This window comes from Scyliorhinus torazame, chromosome 16, assembly GCF_047496885.1.
Source record: "Scyliorhinus torazame isolate Kashiwa2021f chromosome 16, sScyTor2.1, whole genome shotgun sequence".
Classification (NCBI taxonomy): domain Eukaryota; kingdom Metazoa; phylum Chordata; class Chondrichthyes; order Carcharhiniformes; family Scyliorhinidae; genus Scyliorhinus; species Scyliorhinus torazame.
This window is the reverse complement of record NC_092722.1, coordinates 13,957,665-13,973,861: the sequence shown is the minus strand read 5'-3', so window position 1 is coordinate 13,973,861 and position 16,197 is coordinate 13,957,665. Positions and strand designations below refer to the sequence as shown.

The 16,197-nt window shown below is 47.1% G+C and overlaps 1 protein-coding gene across 2 annotated transcripts in view; it reads right to left on the bottom strand.

The window, feature by feature from the left end:
• Window positions 1–1,392: 1,392 nt before the first annotated feature.
• Window positions 1,393–16,197, bottom strand: part of ptpn11b (protein tyrosine phosphatase non-receptor type 11b) — a 223,764-nt gene continuing 208,959 nt past the window's right edge. For both annotated transcript variants that reach the window (XM_072477979.1, XM_072477981.1), the window contains exons 14-16: window positions 9,042–9,142; window positions 5,443–5,538; window positions 1,393–2,588 (exon numbers count right to left, since the gene is read on the bottom strand). In XM_072477979.1, the coding sequence (XP_072334080.1) occupies window positions 5,454–5,538; window positions 9,042–9,142 (186 nt within the window). In that variant the 3' untranslated portion in view covers window positions 1,393–2,588; window positions 5,443–5,453. The remainder of the gene's footprint in view (window positions 2,589–5,442; window positions 5,539–9,041; window positions 9,143–16,197) is intronic.

The window sequence follows — 16,197 nt, the reverse complement described above, 5'->3', positions numbered from 1 at the left end:
TTTAAAATTCACAATGCAGTGAAAGAATGAACTAGCTTAGCTTGTTTTATTAATTGTGAAATAGCATTGGAAGAGTGCTTGAGTAACTGACCTGTTGTGTGAAGTTTTATCTCCCCTTTCAGAATAACTAATATATTGAGCAACAGCAAAAAGGAAAATGTTTTGTCTGCAGTACAATGGACACTAAACCAGAAGCGCCACGCATTTAGAATTTAAAAGCCAGAGTGCTGTAGACAGAGTCAAGGTCAGGTTACCTGCCTTCCCTATTGATCGTGGAATTGCTCATAGCTTGGACTGAAGGTAAAGAAGATAGGACAAGAATTATTTATAATAACTGTTGCACAGGACAGACCAACAGTCAACACCTTTTTTCTTTTACACACGATTTGTCTTGGCAGGGATTCTGAAATATCCATTGGAATAAAATAATTCTGATTTAAAATAAGTTGAATTAAACCTGTCCTGAAATTTGTTAAAATGCAAGGTTTTTAAAAGCCTGAAAATGTATATAAGCACCAGGTGTACCCAGGGCACACACACCTGGAGTATCTTTGCTTGTATGTGTATATTAAATTAATGAATCACGGGATTGCCATTTACTATTATGATGGTAGTAACAGCATTGATACACAATATTTAATACATAAAAACAACAAAGTAGTTGAAGGAGTACATTTGTTCTGCTACATTCATTGAGCCACTGAGATGCTGCCAATAATAATAATCTTTATTATTGTCACAAGTAGGCTTACATTAACACTGCAATGAAGTTCCTGTGAAAATCCTAGTCACCACATTCCGAAGCCTGTTCAGGTACACTGAGGGAGAATTGAGAATGTCCAAATGACCTAACAGCACATCTTTCGGGACTTGTGGGAGGAAACCGGAGCACCCGGAGGAAACCCACGCAGACACGTGGAGAACGAATCCGCACGGTCAGTGACCCAAGCCGGAAATCGAACCTGGGACCCAAGCTCGTACGTCAGAATTCCAAAATCATTAACGCCATTTATAAATAGAAATACTCCTTTAAGTTTAAGCTTAGAAGAATAAGAAGCCGATTTTATGGTAAACTGGACTCCAAAATAAAATTATTGGGGTTTTACATATAGCTGAGCCTTCTCATCATAACTTTTTATGGTGGAGATAGAAAAATATTAGCTGGATACGAGAGATAACGCGGTTACGAGTACCAAACGCTCTCTCTGTTCTCATAACAGTCTCCATTATTATAATTAAAGATCAGAAAACACAATTTCCTGCCCAAAGTAATCAACTTGAGGTTGCAAACAGAGTACTGCATCGGGTCAAATACGGGGACTATTTTCACCACAAGACAGACCTGAACTCAAAGGTTAATAATGGCTAATAATCAGCTGAACACAGTATAAGAAGCTTTTAATTTCAGTTTATTGATGAAAAGTTTCTTCCCTTTCACCACTTCCCTAGGTATGGTATTTGCTACATGTCAGCATTTACTATTTAACAAATGCTGGTACAAAACAAAAACGACATATGCAGGATGAATTTTGGTTGTAACTGGTGGCATGTAGGAGTGTATCCCATCTTTCTGAGGCAATTACCAGCACATACTAAATACTGGAAACATACCAAAATTGTTAAGTGAACCTGCCATTCATATTCGCTCTCACAAAGCAAAACTACATTATTTTATCACATAAACAATGGCTTTTAAGAAAGTTGTCTTTACTCATCACCGAATGCCTTATTAATGCCGTGTTCAATAAACTCATCTTTTTAAAAAAATACACAAACTCTCATATCTTTGGCTATTGTAGATGCATCAACTAATTTCAAATTCAACGTGTGAGAAATCCCAATCTCTCAAAATTCACTCAATGTGCATGAATTGTGCCAGTCAAAACTTCGGCAAATCCCATTTAACAGAACCTAAAAGGTTTTGCAATTCTCAAATTTACAAAATTGTGACAATACTGCGACCATGCGAAACAATTAAGAATCAAAATACAAATTTTGAACTTCCACACAAATTCCAAGTTGCAGAACCACATTATTCCTGCAGGTGGCACTGCTGCTGAGTTTATTGGCTCCTTTGCCACCAGAATTGCTGTTAAACTGAGTAGTGCCACCAACACACTTTGAGCAGTATTTCAGCTGTTTGTGACGTGGGGATGGATACCGAAAAAACCATTTGCAAAAGGTAGTGGTCATAATTTATCTTTTCACCTGAAGAACATGCAGCGGAGCAGATGATAAAATTAATGAGCTTACAGTATTGCAAGTCAAGTATTTCTGTTCTCTTTTTTTAAATGCATCCAATATATTGTCTGGATAGTCGTGAAAAAGAAAATTAAACCCCACTGTTTATCAGTTTCAAGAAGAGGCACTTAAAGTACATATATAAATACAAGCTGACAACAACAGTGTAATTAAAAAAAAAAAAAATCTATTTTGTCTTGTTAATAAATTAAAGTCTTTATTGTAAGGCAATTTCCTGTAGACATTTGGTTTGTAGAATTGCACTGCATAGCGATCCAGAGGCAAGTCGGGGCAGAGCAATTGTCATTGCAGATGCAGGCAGAAGCGTTACGTAAACAGAAGTAATTCTGGAGAGAACCAAAAGAGGGCATTAAGGTGACAGCATAATTCTTGTTACTGCTGCAGTTTAAAGGTGTTGGATGAGGGGGAATTAGAAGGTAGAAACGTTTTGTTAAATAATAATATCCTCTCATGTGACTAAATTCTTCATCATTATACAGGGAAAACATCACCCAATATGAGTAATTACAGTCTTTTACGTAAATGAAAATATTAACTCCAGGTTCGTTTACAACAACACAGAAGTTGATACCAATAGTAACTTAAAATTTGTAAAGTGGCGCTTAATTTCTAAGGTGGTCAAAACTGAAGATAAGCGGATATCAAGTAGCAAAAAGGGATATAATCAGGTGGGGGGAGGGTGTTGTAAAAGGCCAAATCACAGCACAAGACAGCGGTTTTTAAAATATACTTGAAGGAAGTGAGCTGGAGTGTTTGAGAGAGCAAGGTGGAGTTAGTATATCGAGGGAGAGGGGCAACTCGGGGTGTGGAATGAGGAAATGGTCCAGTCATAGAATCAAACAGTACAGAAGAGACCCTTCAGCCCATCAAGCCTGCACTGACAAAAGTAAATTAAACTAATCTAATCTACACTAATCCCACTTCCCAGTGCTTGGCCCATTGCCTTGAATGTTATGACATTTCAAGTGCTCATCCAAGTCCTTTTTGAAGATTGTGAGATTTCCTGCCTTAAATACCCTTCCCTGGCAATGCATTTCAGATTCCTGCCACCCTCTGGGTGAAAGGTTATTTTCCTCAAATCTCCTACCTTTCACCTTAAAATTATGCACCCTTGTTATTGACTCTTCAACTAAGGAAAACAGTTGCTTTCTATCCTTTCTGTCCACGATCCCCCTAATCTTATACACCTCTCTCAGCCTTCTCTGCTCCAAAGGAAACAGCCAGAGTTTATCCAGCCTCTCTTCATGGCTAAAATGCTCCGGCCCAGGCAACATCCTGGTAAATCTCCTCTGCACCCTCTCCAGTGTAATCGCATCCACCCTACAGTGTGTTGACCATAACTGCACACAGTACTCCGGCTGTGGCCTAACCAAAGTCCTGTACAGCTCCAACATAACCTTCCTGCTCTTATAATCTGTGCCACGACTGATAAAGACAAGTGGCCCGTATCCCTTCCTTTTTTAAAATAAATTTAGAGTACCCAATTATTTTTTCCCAATTAAGGGGTAATTTAGCGTGGCCAATCCACCTACTCTGCACATCTTTGGGTTGTGGGGGCGAAACCCACGCAGACACGGGGAGAATGTGCAAACTCCACACGGACAGTGACCCAGAGCCAGGATCGAACCTGGGTCCTCGGCGCCGTGAGGCAGCAGTGCTAACCACTGTGCCACCGAGCTGCCCTGTCCTGTATCCCTTCTTAACTACCCTAATCACATGTCCTGCTGTCTTCAGGGATCTGTGGAGAAGCACCCCAAGATCCCGCTGAGTTTCCTAATGCCCTGCCATTCATTGAATACTCCGTTGTCGTGTTACTCCTTCCAAAGTGCTTCACCTCACACTTTTCAGGGTTAAATTCCATCGGTCACTGATCTGCCCATCTGGCCAACCCGTCAATATCCTCCTGTAACCTATGACCTTCTTCACTGTCAACCACTGACCAATCTTTGTGAATTAAAAGGGGGTGAAGCAGGATGATTGCTGGTGGAAGAGCATTGAAGTGTATAAATTTAATTCCAGTGGGAAGAGATTTCAGGAATATGAACAAGGTTTTAAACAATGAGAACCTTAAAGGAGATCTAAGAGGCATGCTAGGAATGGCAAAGGATGAGATGCACAAATGAAGAGAGTAAAGACACAGGCTGAGACAAGGGCGAGATGCTCCGACCCCCCGCCTGGTCGGAGAATCGCCGGGGGCTGGCGTGAATCCCGCCCCCGCCGGTTGCCGAATTCTCCAGCACCGGATATTCGGCGGGGGTGGGAATCGCGCCGGTTGGCGCCCCCCCCCCCCCCGAAGGCCTTTTCCAACAGATGGTGGGGCGGAAATTCGTCCGGCGCGGGCCTTGCCCCTTAAGGTTGGGGCTCGGCCCCCCAAGATGCGGAGCATTCCGCACCTTTGGGGCGGCGCGATGCCCGACTGATTTGCGCCGTTTTGGGCGCCAGTTGGCGAACACCGCGCCGATACCGGAGAATTTCACCCAAGATCTGGAGAAGATGGTGGTCTGTAGTAGTTTGGGTGGTGGGGTGGATGATCTGGCAGTGAGGTTTGGGGAGAGAAAAGGAGAGTTACCAGCTGCAAAGCAGTTCTCAGTCAGGCCATAATATGTTGATGCTCCCCTCCAGCCAAGAGTTTGGGAGAGCCTTGTTTCTGAGAGCATATTCTACACAGCAATGCAGAGGGGCCAAGTAGTTATGGTCCTACTGGATTGGGTCTGACGTGCCAGTGCAAGTTGGCGCGTGTGGGCAAGCGAGACGGTTTGGGAAGAAAACTGGAGAAATTGACCTTAAGCATGACTACAGGTAAGGAGTGAAGAAAGGGGCATAGCTTAAGACATAGTGCACAGAGGTCGTGTGGAAATGGCATCCAGCAGGAAAACATTGGAGTAAAGGCAGGGGGATCCAATAAGCCGTGCTGAAATGAAAAGGGAGAGGGACCAGTGAGGAAGACACTATGATTGAAGAACATCAAGATGAGGTGAAAGAGCAGAAATGCCGGGGATAAGAGAAATAGAGAAGATGGGCTGCTCAGGTGAGAAGAGAACATCCAAAATATGAAATGCGAGCCAACAAGGAACACTTTACAACATGACAAAATAGGAGCGTGCGCATTGTGAACAAAGACAGAATTTTAAAAAATTATTTGTATTATTAATGTGCTCATTATGCATATAACCACTCTACCCTTGATGCTTTTATCTCTTTATGTTGCAACCTCCTGATGATTTGGGGCTTTTGATGTTTAAATTTTCATAAAGACAGGATGGCTCTTCTTTCAACCTTTAGGAGAGGAGAAAAATAATGACCATTTGTAATTTTGCAATGTTGCATAAATGTATTGATAAGTTGTCCAACATTAAGAGGATTGAGGATTTGTAAGTGATTTGCTCCCTCCCCCTGTTCATGATAGTTACAGCATATTTCCTTGTGGGTGTGGACCCACAACTCAGAATTGTTCACAATGCAGCACTAAACTGGCAAGCTGACTCAAAAAACCCATTACACACTGGTGAGCAATGGGAGAGATGGCCCATAGTAGTTCCAGGGGCTGGTTTAGCACACTGGGCTAAATCGCTGGTTTTTAAAGCAGACCAAGGCAGGCCAGCAGCACGGTTCAATTCCCGTACCAGCCTCCCCGAACAGGCACCGGAATGTGGCGACTAGGGGCTTTTCACAGTAACTTCATTTGAAGCCTACTTGTGACAATAAGCGATTTTCATTTCATTTCATTACTCTCCTCACTGACGTGGGGAAAGGGGTGTGTGTGTTGGGGAAGATGAGTCAGGTGCATTCCCACCCTGCACCATTATTTAATAGAGGATTTAACAGGTCATCACCTCTGATAAACTGGCAGAAAAATTCATTAATACAAACTTTTGTACAATAATGCGTCTCAGCATATGTTTCCAAGTCTTAAACGTTTCCAAGTCTTAATTTCTATTCTTTAGCAGAACAGCCAGATGGCATTTTGAGCGGGGCTTTGAATTGAGAAGTGCCGTTGAGACTAGCACTGTGGAAACTCTGAAGCAATAAAATGGAATGGAGTGTGTTGCTGAGCGTCCAGCATGTTTCACATGGCGCCCCCACGCTGGACAAGGTGCTTGTGTAGGCAAGCTGCGCTTGCAGCAGCAGCTCAAGGAGAGGTCTGATTGTGATGCCAATAAGCTCTCCCAACTCATTTGATGGACATTTCTCATAAGAAATGGGAGTAGGAGTAGGTCATTTGGTCCATTGATCCATCATTCAATAATATCACGGCCTACCTGCTTGTGGCCTTTACTCCACTTTCCTGCCTGTCGCCTATTACCCTTGACAAACTTAGTCTGCGCATATTGCGTTGCTTTCTTCACCACAACATAAAGCCTCTCACCAGCATGGGCAAAGTGGTACAGAACCTCCATCTAGCAATGCACCCAAGAGACCATAGAGGCCCTTTATGTCAGGAGAGGAGAGTAAATTGTTCTCTCCCTCAGCAGGGAGAAGCAAGATGACGGGATGGTTTGCGGCATTACAATTAGACCTCTCCTTGAGCTGCTGCGGCAGGCGCACCCTCTCTAGCACTTTTCCCAGTGTGGGGGTGCCGTGCGGAACATGACGGAATCCCAGAAACATGCCCCCATGCTTCAGTGTTTCCGTAGTGCTGGTCTCAGGGCACTACAGAAGTCTGACCATCTGCCACCTTGCAGTCCTGCAAAAGAATAAAACGCAAGACCTGGAACTTAAACCGAGAGATATTATTGTACAAAAGTTTGCATAAATTAATTTGCTACTTTGTCAAGAGGTTGAAATCCACTAGGATAAGAATATCATACTGTACATTCCAGGTCGAAAGGGCAGGCTTTCAGCTTGAGCATTGTGTGTTCAAATTGTGCCCAAAATTGCGCTCATTTTGGCAAGCGTTTTCCCCCATCAAACAAAAATCAGCTGCAAACAAATGCAGTTGAACAGGGTATTTCAATATATATTATTTCAAAAATTGTACTAAAAATATCCCTCAATACTTTTAAGTGGTAACTAAATGGATTTTGATTAATTCAGCTGAAATTGGGTTTCCCGTGATAAATAAGCATTTTCAATTGGTGCCTTGTCTATCAATTGTGATTCACCCAATTTTAAATAACTCAAAAACCATACAGAACCATTTTCTAGTTATCATAGAGTCTACAGTACAGGAGGCCATTCGGCCCATCGAGTCTGCCCCGGCCCTTTGAAAGGCACCCCACCTAAGCCCATACCTCCACCTTATCCCCACCTAACCTTTTTTTTTGGATACCAAGGGCAATTTAGCAGAGCCAATCCACCTAACCTGCACATCTTTGGACTGTGGGAGGAAACTGGAGCACCCGGAGGAAATCCACGCAGACACGGGGAGAACATACAGACTCCGCATAGACAGTGATCCAAGGATCCAAGTCAGGAATCGAACCAGGGACCTTGGAGCTGTGAAGCAACTGTGCTACCCCCTGTGTTACCGTGCTGCCCAGTTATATTGATGTGCAGCAGCCCATTTCTTATTGAATTTTTAAAAATACATTCAAAAGTTTTTAAAACATGTCTATCCGTGCCCTATTGCCCCAAAACAGCCAACTCAACAGCTTTAAAACTGGTGCACTGTAAGGACTCACCAAGGCTCCTTAGGCAGCACCTTCCAAACCATCAACAGTTACTAGCCAGAAGGACAATAGCAACAGATAACTGGGAACACCACCACTTGGAAGTTCCCCTCCAAGTCACTCACCATCCTGGCTCAGAAAATAATTGGCTGTTCCTTCCCTGTCGCTGGGTCAAAATCAGCTTTGTGGGCGCACCTACATCACAGGGGCTGCAGCGGTTCAAGAAGGCAGCTCACCACCACTTTCACACGAGCAACTTGGAGTGGGCAATAAATGATGGCCTCTATAAGGACTACTGCTTAAAGGAGTGTTTATTTAAGGGCAGCACGGTAGCATTGTGGATAGCACAATTGCTTCACAGCTCCAGGGTCCCAGGTTCGATTCCGGCTTGGGTCACTGTCTGGGCGGAGTCTGCACATCCTCCCTGTGTGTGTGTGGGTTTCCTCCGGGTGCTCCGGTTTCCTCCCACAGTCCAAAGATGTGCAGGTTAGGTGGATTGGCCATGATAAATTGCCCTTAGTGTCCAAAATTGCCCTCCGTGTTGGGTGGGGTTGCTGGGTTATGGGGATAGGGTGGAGGTGTTGACCTTGGGTAGGGTGCTCTTTCCAAGAGCAGGTGCAGACTCGATGGGCCGAATGGTCTCCTTCTGCACTGTAAATTCTATGATAATCTATGAGCTTAACCAAGTAGGAATCTTTTGGAGGGAATGTACTGTGAGACTAATTTTAATTGTGTAAATATAATCTCGTGTGTTTTTTTTTTCATTTGTCAATAAATGTTTTAATTTAATATTTAAAATCTCCAAAAGTGTGACACATGGTCAAATACAAATAGAAAATAGTTGGGCTGGATGCTCCAATCCCCCAGCCGAGTGTTTCTCGGTGGAGTGCCGTTCACTGGTGGCGGTATTCTATCTTCCTGCTGCTCATCAACGGGATTTCCCATTGAAGCCACCCCACGGCGGCAGGAAACGTGGGAATGGGGGTGCTGCCAGCGGGAAAAGAGAATCCCAACGGCTGGAGAATTCTGGCTGTTGCGATCGTTGTCAAGTTCCTCTTTGAGATTTAGTTTGCACAGCATTTACCACCTGCTGGATCATAACACTAGCCAAAACTTGCTAAAGTTCCTGTAATGTCTTTTTATAATCTGCCTTAAAACAGAGTTACTTACGCGGGAAAAACTCGAGGTGGGGCAGCATGCCTTTTGGTTTTAGCTTTCTCCATACGTAGATAGTGGATATTTGAATATTCTCGTTCCGTTGTTTTGTTTTTCTGCGAGAAACAATATTCAAATACTTAAGGAAGTCAGTCATGTAGCTACGCATTTATAATTGACATGGTATTCAGGAATTAACTACCCGTGTATTAAGGATGAATCCCCGCGCACTTCCGGTTGCGGCGATGCCCAGCTAAGCCCCACGTTTCGGCGGCTCCAGCTCAAACGGACCTTCGGGCTCTTTTAAGAGCCCCAACGGGGAATTTTTTCAGGACGAAACCCGGTGTGGGGTGAGTTAACAGGGAGTCCCCCCCCAACGAAAGAGAAAAATATCGGCGGCGGCGACTACATCGCGAAGAATCCTCGACGATAGGGACAGGAGGAAAAAAGAAGCAAGATGGCGGCGGAGAAAGCCCAGGTGACATGGGGGCCCGATCAAGACGAATTCTTAAGACGGTGTGTGGAGCTACTTAAGAAGGAGGTGCTGACCCCGATGCTACAGGCAATTGAGGGGCTTAAGGAGGCACAAAGGACCCAGGAGACAGAGCTCCGCGTGGTGGAGCAGAAGGTGACGGATAATGAAGACGAGATCCTGGTTCTGGCGATCAAAACACAGATGCACGAGGCGCTCCACAAAAAGTGCATTGAAAGGATTGAGGCCCTAGAAAGCAGAGCACGAAGGAAGAACCTTCGGATCCTGGGTCTCCCTGAGGGAGTGGAAGGAGCGGACTGCGGGGCTTACGTGAGCACGATGCTAAGCTCGCTGATGGGAGCTGAGGCCCCTTTGGGCCCCTTAGAAGTGGAGGGGGCTCATCGGGTCCCTGCGAGGAGACCAAAGGCGGGAGAACCACCTAGGGCGACAATCGTGCGATTTCACCGCTTTAATGATAGAGACGTGGTTCTGAGATGGGCCAAAAAGGTACGGAGTAGTAGATGGGAGAATGCGGTGGTACGGGTGTACCAGGATTGGAGTGCGGAGGTGGCGAGAAGGAGGGTGAGTTTTAATCGAGCCAAGGAGGTGCTACACAAGAAGAAGGTGAAGTTCGGGATGCTGCAGCCGGCGCGACTATGGGTCACGTACCAGGAGAGACGTGACTACTTTGAAACGGCGGAAGAAGCATGGACCTTTGTTAAAGACGAGAAACTGGATCGGAACTGAGGGACTGATATTAGAGGGAAATGTCACTGTCGATGTATATAGAGATGTAAATTGGGAAGGGGGGGGACACTAAGAAATGTGGGCGCCGGTGGGGGGAAAGAAGAGACATAGGCGGAGGATGAGGAATGGGAGTGGGGCGGGAGAGGGAGCTGCGCCACAAGGGGCGGGACAGCTACAGAGAATATGGAGCCTACTGTCCTTGTTCCCGCGCCAGAAAGGTGATGGCGGGAAGATAGGCGCAAGGTAGATGGGAGTTCCCCACACGGGGGGGTCAAGGAGTGAGCAGGAGAAGCCGGGGTCAGTTGAAGTCAGCTGACTTTCGGAAGTAATATGGGGGAGCAATCACGCTAGATGGGGATCTAGCGAGGGGGGGGATAACTGGGTTGCTGCTGCAGAAATCAAAGAGGAACTAACTGGCTAAAGAAAGGGTGGTCGGGGCTGGAATGCGCCACCTGGGGAACGAGTGGGAGCGCGGAATCGGGACGTGGGACTGGCCTAGAGAGGGCAATGGCTAGTCGACACGGGAAGGGGGCAGGTAGCCCCCCAGTGCGGCTGATCACGTGGAACGTGAGAGGCCTAAATGGACCGATTAAAAGGGCCCGGGTGTTCGCGCACTTGAAAGGACTGAGGGCAGACGTGGCTATGCTCCAGGAGACGCACCTGAAGGTGGCGGACCAAGTTAGGTTAAGGAAAGGATGGGTGGGCCAGGTGTTCCATTCAGGGCTGGATGCAAAGAATAGAGGGGTGGCCATACTGGTGGGGAAACAGGTATCATTCGAAGCTAGGAGCATTGTAGCAGATAGTGGAGGCAGATATGTGATGGTGAGTGGCAGGCTGGAGGGAATGGAGGTCGTGTTGGTTAACGTATATGCCCCGAATTGGGATGATGCGGGATTCATGAAGCGGATGCTGGGAGGTATACCGGACCTGGAGGTAGGAAACTGGATAATGGGGGGAGACTTCAACACCGTGCTGGACCCAGGGTAAGATAGATCCAGATCTAAGACCGGAAGAAGGCCGGCAGCGGCCAAGGTGCTTAAGGGGTTGATGGACCACATGGGGGGAGTGGATCCATGGCGATTTGTTAGACCGAAGGCCAAGGAGTTCTCCTTCTTCTCCCATGTTCACAAGGTGTACTCCCAGATAGATTTTTTTGTTTTGGGAAGGTCGTTGATCTCGAGGGTGGAAGAAACTGAGTATTCAGCCATAGCTACCTCGGATCATGCCCCACGTTGGGTGGACCTGGAACTAGGAGAGGAGAGGGAGCAGCGTGCACTCTGGCGATTAGATGTGGGATTGTTGGCGGATGAGGGAGTCTGTGGAAGGGTGCGGGGATGTATCGAGAGATACCCGGAGGCCAATGACGACGGGGAGGTCCGAGTGGGAGTGGTATGGGAAGCACTAAAGGCGGTGGTCAGAGGAGAGCTGATCTCCATCAGGGCCCACAAAGGGAAAACAGAGGCCAAGGAAAGGGAAAGATTACTGGGGGAGATCTTAAGGGTGGACAAAGAATATGCGGAGACCCCGGAGGAGGGACTGTACAGGGAGAGACGACGACTCCAGACGGAGTTCGACCTTCTGACCACCAGGAGGGCGGAGGTGCTGTGGAGGAAGGCACAGGGGATGAGATATGAATATGGGGAAAAGGCTAGTCACCTGTTGGCCCATCAGCTACGAAAGAGGACAGCGGCGAGGGAGATAGGGGGAATTAGAGACGAAAAGGGAGCTGCGGTGCGGAGAGCAGGGAAGATAAACGAGGTGTTTAAGACCTTTTACGAAAGACTTTATAGGTCCCAACCCCCGGAGGGAAAAGAGGAGATGCGGCAGTTTTTGGACCAATTAAGGTTCCCGAGGGTGGAGGAGCAGGAGGTGGAAGGCCTGGGGGCACCAATTGGGGTGGACGAGGTTACCAAGGGGCTGGGGAACATGCACGCAGGGAAGGCCCCGGGACCAGATGGGTTCCCGGTGGAATTTTATAGAAAATATGTGGACTTGCTGGCCCCGCTGTTGGTGAGGACTTTTAACGAGGCCAGGGAAGGGGGGACTCTACCCCCGACAATGTCGGAGGTGGCAATATCGCTAATTTTGAAGCGGGATAAGGGTCCTATAGGCCTATTTCACTACTAAATGTGGATGCCAAATTGCTAGCAAAGGTGCTGGCATCGAGGATAGAGGACTGTATCCCGGGGGTGGTGCACGAAGACCAGACAGGATTCGTAAAGGGGAGACAACTAAATGTCAACGTGCGACGGCTATTAGGGGTGATAATGATGCCCCCAGCAGAGGGGGAGGCAGAGATAGTGGCGGCAATGGATGCAGAGAAGGCATTTGATAGGGTGGAGTGGGGGTATCTATGGGAGGTGCTGAGGAGGTTTGGGTTCGGGGACGGGTTTGTTAGCTGGGTCAAACTCCTCTATGGGGCCCCAACGGCAAGTATGGTCACGGGTCGGCACAGATCGGAGTATTTCCGACTATACAGGGGAACAAGACAGGGATGCCCGCTATCTCCATTACTGTTCGCGTTGGCAATTGAACCACTGGCCATGGCGCTGAGAGACTCCAGAAAATGGGGAGGGGTGATTAGAGGGGGAGAAGAACACCGAGTGTCACTCTATGCGGATGACCTACTGTTGTATATGACGGACCCAGTGGGGGGGATGACAGAGGTCATCCAGACATTGAGGGAGTTCGGAGATTTCTCGGGATATAGGCTTAACATGGGGAAGAGTGAACTTTTCGTGATACACCCTGGGGACCAGAGTAGAGGGATAGATGGCCTGCCTTTAAGGAAAGTGGAAAGAAACTTTTGATACCTGGGGATTCAGATAGCCAGGAGCTGGGGAACTTTGCACAGACTTAATCTGACACGACTGGTGGAACAAATGGAAGAGGACTTCAAGAAGTGGGACATGCAGCCACTGTCACTGGCGGGCAGAGTGCAGGCAATTAAGATGATGGTCCTCCCGAGGTTCCTATTTGTATTCCAATGTCTCCCTATACTGATCACTAAGGCCTTCTTTAAAAAAGTAGACAGGAGCATCACGAGCTTCGTGTGGGCAGGGAAAGTTCCGAGGGTAAGGAGGGGGTTCTTACAACGTAGTAGAGACAGAGGGGGACTTGCGCTGCCGAATTTGGGCGACTACTACTGGGCCGCCAATGTGGCGATGATCCGTAAATGGATGATAGAGGGAGAGGGAGCGGCGTGGAAAAGATTAGAGAGAAAGTCCTGTAAAGGGACGAGTCTAGAGGCGCTGGTGACGGCGCCACTACCGTTCTCACCAAAAAAATTTACCACGAACCCAGTGGTGGCGGCAACATTAAATATTTGGGGGCAATGGAGGTGACAGAGAGGTGTGCTGGGAGCCCTGGTGGGGTCCCCAATTAGGAACAACCATAGGTTTGCCCCAGGGAGGATGGATGGAAGATTCCAGAGCTGGCACCAGTTGGGAATTTGGAGGGTGGGAGATTTATTTATAAACGGGACGTTTGCGAGCTTCGGAGCGTTGGAGGAAAAGTATAAGCTGCCCCGGGGAAATTTCTTTAGGTATATGCAGGTGAGGGCGTTCACAAGACAACAGGTGAGGGAATTTCCATTGCTCAACGACACAGGGGATCCAGGATAGAATGCTCTCGGGGGTGTGGGTCGGGGAGGGCAAGGTGTCAGAGATATATCGAGAGATGAGAGAAGAGGGGGAGGGGCTGGTGGGCGAACTGAAAGGAAAGTGGGAAGAAGAGCTCGGGGAGGAGATAGAGGAGGGTCTGTGGGCTGATGCCCTAAGCAGGGTAAATTCCTCTTCCTCGTGTGCCAGGCTTAGCCTGATTCAATTTAAGGTGCTACATAGAGCACACATAACGGGAGCAAGGTTGAGCAGGTTCTTCGGAGTGGAGGACAAGTGTGGGAGGTGCGGCGGAAGCCCGGCAAACCACACACATATGTTTTGGTTGTGCCCGGCACTGGAGGGGTATTGGAGGGGAGTGACGGGAGTGATTTCGAAGGTTGTGACGGTCCGGGTCAAACCAGGCTGGGGGTTAGCTTTATTTGGAGTTGCGGATGAGCCGGGAGTGCAGGAGGCGAAAGAGGCCGATGTCGTGGCCTTTGCGTCCCTAGTAGCCCGGCGTAGGATTTTACTCATGTGGAAGGAAGCGAAACCCCCCGGACTGGAGGCCTGGGTAAACATAGAACATAGAACAATACAGCGCAGTACAGGCCCTTCGGCCCACGATGTTGCACCGAAACAAAAGCCATCTAACCTACACTATGCCATTATCATCCATATGTTTATCCAATAAACTTTTAAATGCCCTCAATGTTGGCGAGTTCACTACTGTAGCAGGTAGGGCATTCCACGGCCTCACTACTCTTTGCGTAAACGATATGGCGGGGTTCATAAAACTGGAGCAGATTAAGTTTGCACTGAGAGGATCGGCTCAAGGATTCACCAGACGGTGGCAACCGTTCCTCGACTACCTAGCGGAATGTTAGAGGGAAGATAGATGACCAGCAGCAGCAACCCAGGGGGGAGGGGGGGGGGGGGGGGGGAGGGGGGAGGGGAAAGTTTCATTTTATGTTATTTGGTTAGTTTACCATGTTAGTTAGTTACTCTTTATTAGATTGTAGTTATCATGTTACTTGTACTGTTACATTTTCTTTATGTTTGATGTGTAAGGGGAAAAAATTGTGAATGAAAAATTTCAATAAAATATATTTTAAAAAAAAGGATGAATCCCCATCACATTTTCTTTTTTTTAAAAAAAGTTTTCCCCGAAAACTTGAATTCCTTAAATGTTCTTATTTCTGGGTGATTAATTTTGTGCCTCTCCCAGCTCCACGCTGGCAATAGAATCTAATGTCTGCAAATGGGTGGGGATGGTGTGAAAATGGCCTGACAATCAAAGAACATGCTGGCTTTGGGGTGATCCTGAACAGGGCACTGGACCAGGAAAAATACATGACACTTCAGATGGGCTGAGCTCAACTTCAAGGAGCAAAGTTAAAGTTTGGCATGTTTCCAATTAGGGCTAAACAAATTAATTTCACCAGTTTCTTTTTTTTGCATTACTATCTGCAGCTAACTGCCTACTTTGATCATAGAACATAGAATTTACAGTGCAGAAGGAGGCCATTAGGCCCATTGAGTCTGCACTGGCCCTTGGAAAGAGCACCCCACTTAAGCCCATGCTTCCACCCTATCCCCCTAACCCAGTAACCCCCACCAAATCTTTTTGGACACCAAGGGCAATTTATCATGGCCAATCCACCTAACCCGCATACCTTTGGACTGTGGGAGGAAACCGGAGCACCCAGAGGAAACCCACACAGACACGGGGAGAACGTGCAGACTCCGCACAGTGACCCAAGCAGGGAATCGAATCTGGGACCCTGGAGCTGTGGAGCAACTGTGCTAACCACTATGCTGCCGTGCTGCCACATGATGTGGGGAGTGGGCAGGAAAGTGGAATTAAGGCAAAAGATCAGTCATGATCTTATAGAAATGTAAGATTCTGAGGGGGCTTGACAGGTTAGATGGTGAAGGGATATTTCCTCTTTTGGAGTTACCCAGAACTAGGGGCCCCATTTCAAAATAAGAAGTTGCTTATGGTGAGGCAGGGGACATTCTAGCATCAAGGGGAAGAAAGCCTGGCATGAAATGGGTGACACATGTGGAATACACGACTGACATTGCTACTCTGAGGATATACCAGGCACCTCACACCCATTTCAGGCAGGCTGCCTGCACAGCTAGAATTCACCAAATTTCAATTTGATAGCCTTACTGCAGCTTCAGTGAAGTTCAAACACAAAATATTGTCACCCGATTTTAAAATTTCAACTGGAGAAAGGGACGAACAGAGAATAAATTTGGCCTCCTCTGCCTCAGTTTCTGAAGAGCGAAGGCACTTTCCAGCTGCTTACTCTAAGAGTTGCCAACATTATTGGCAAATTAATCTAAA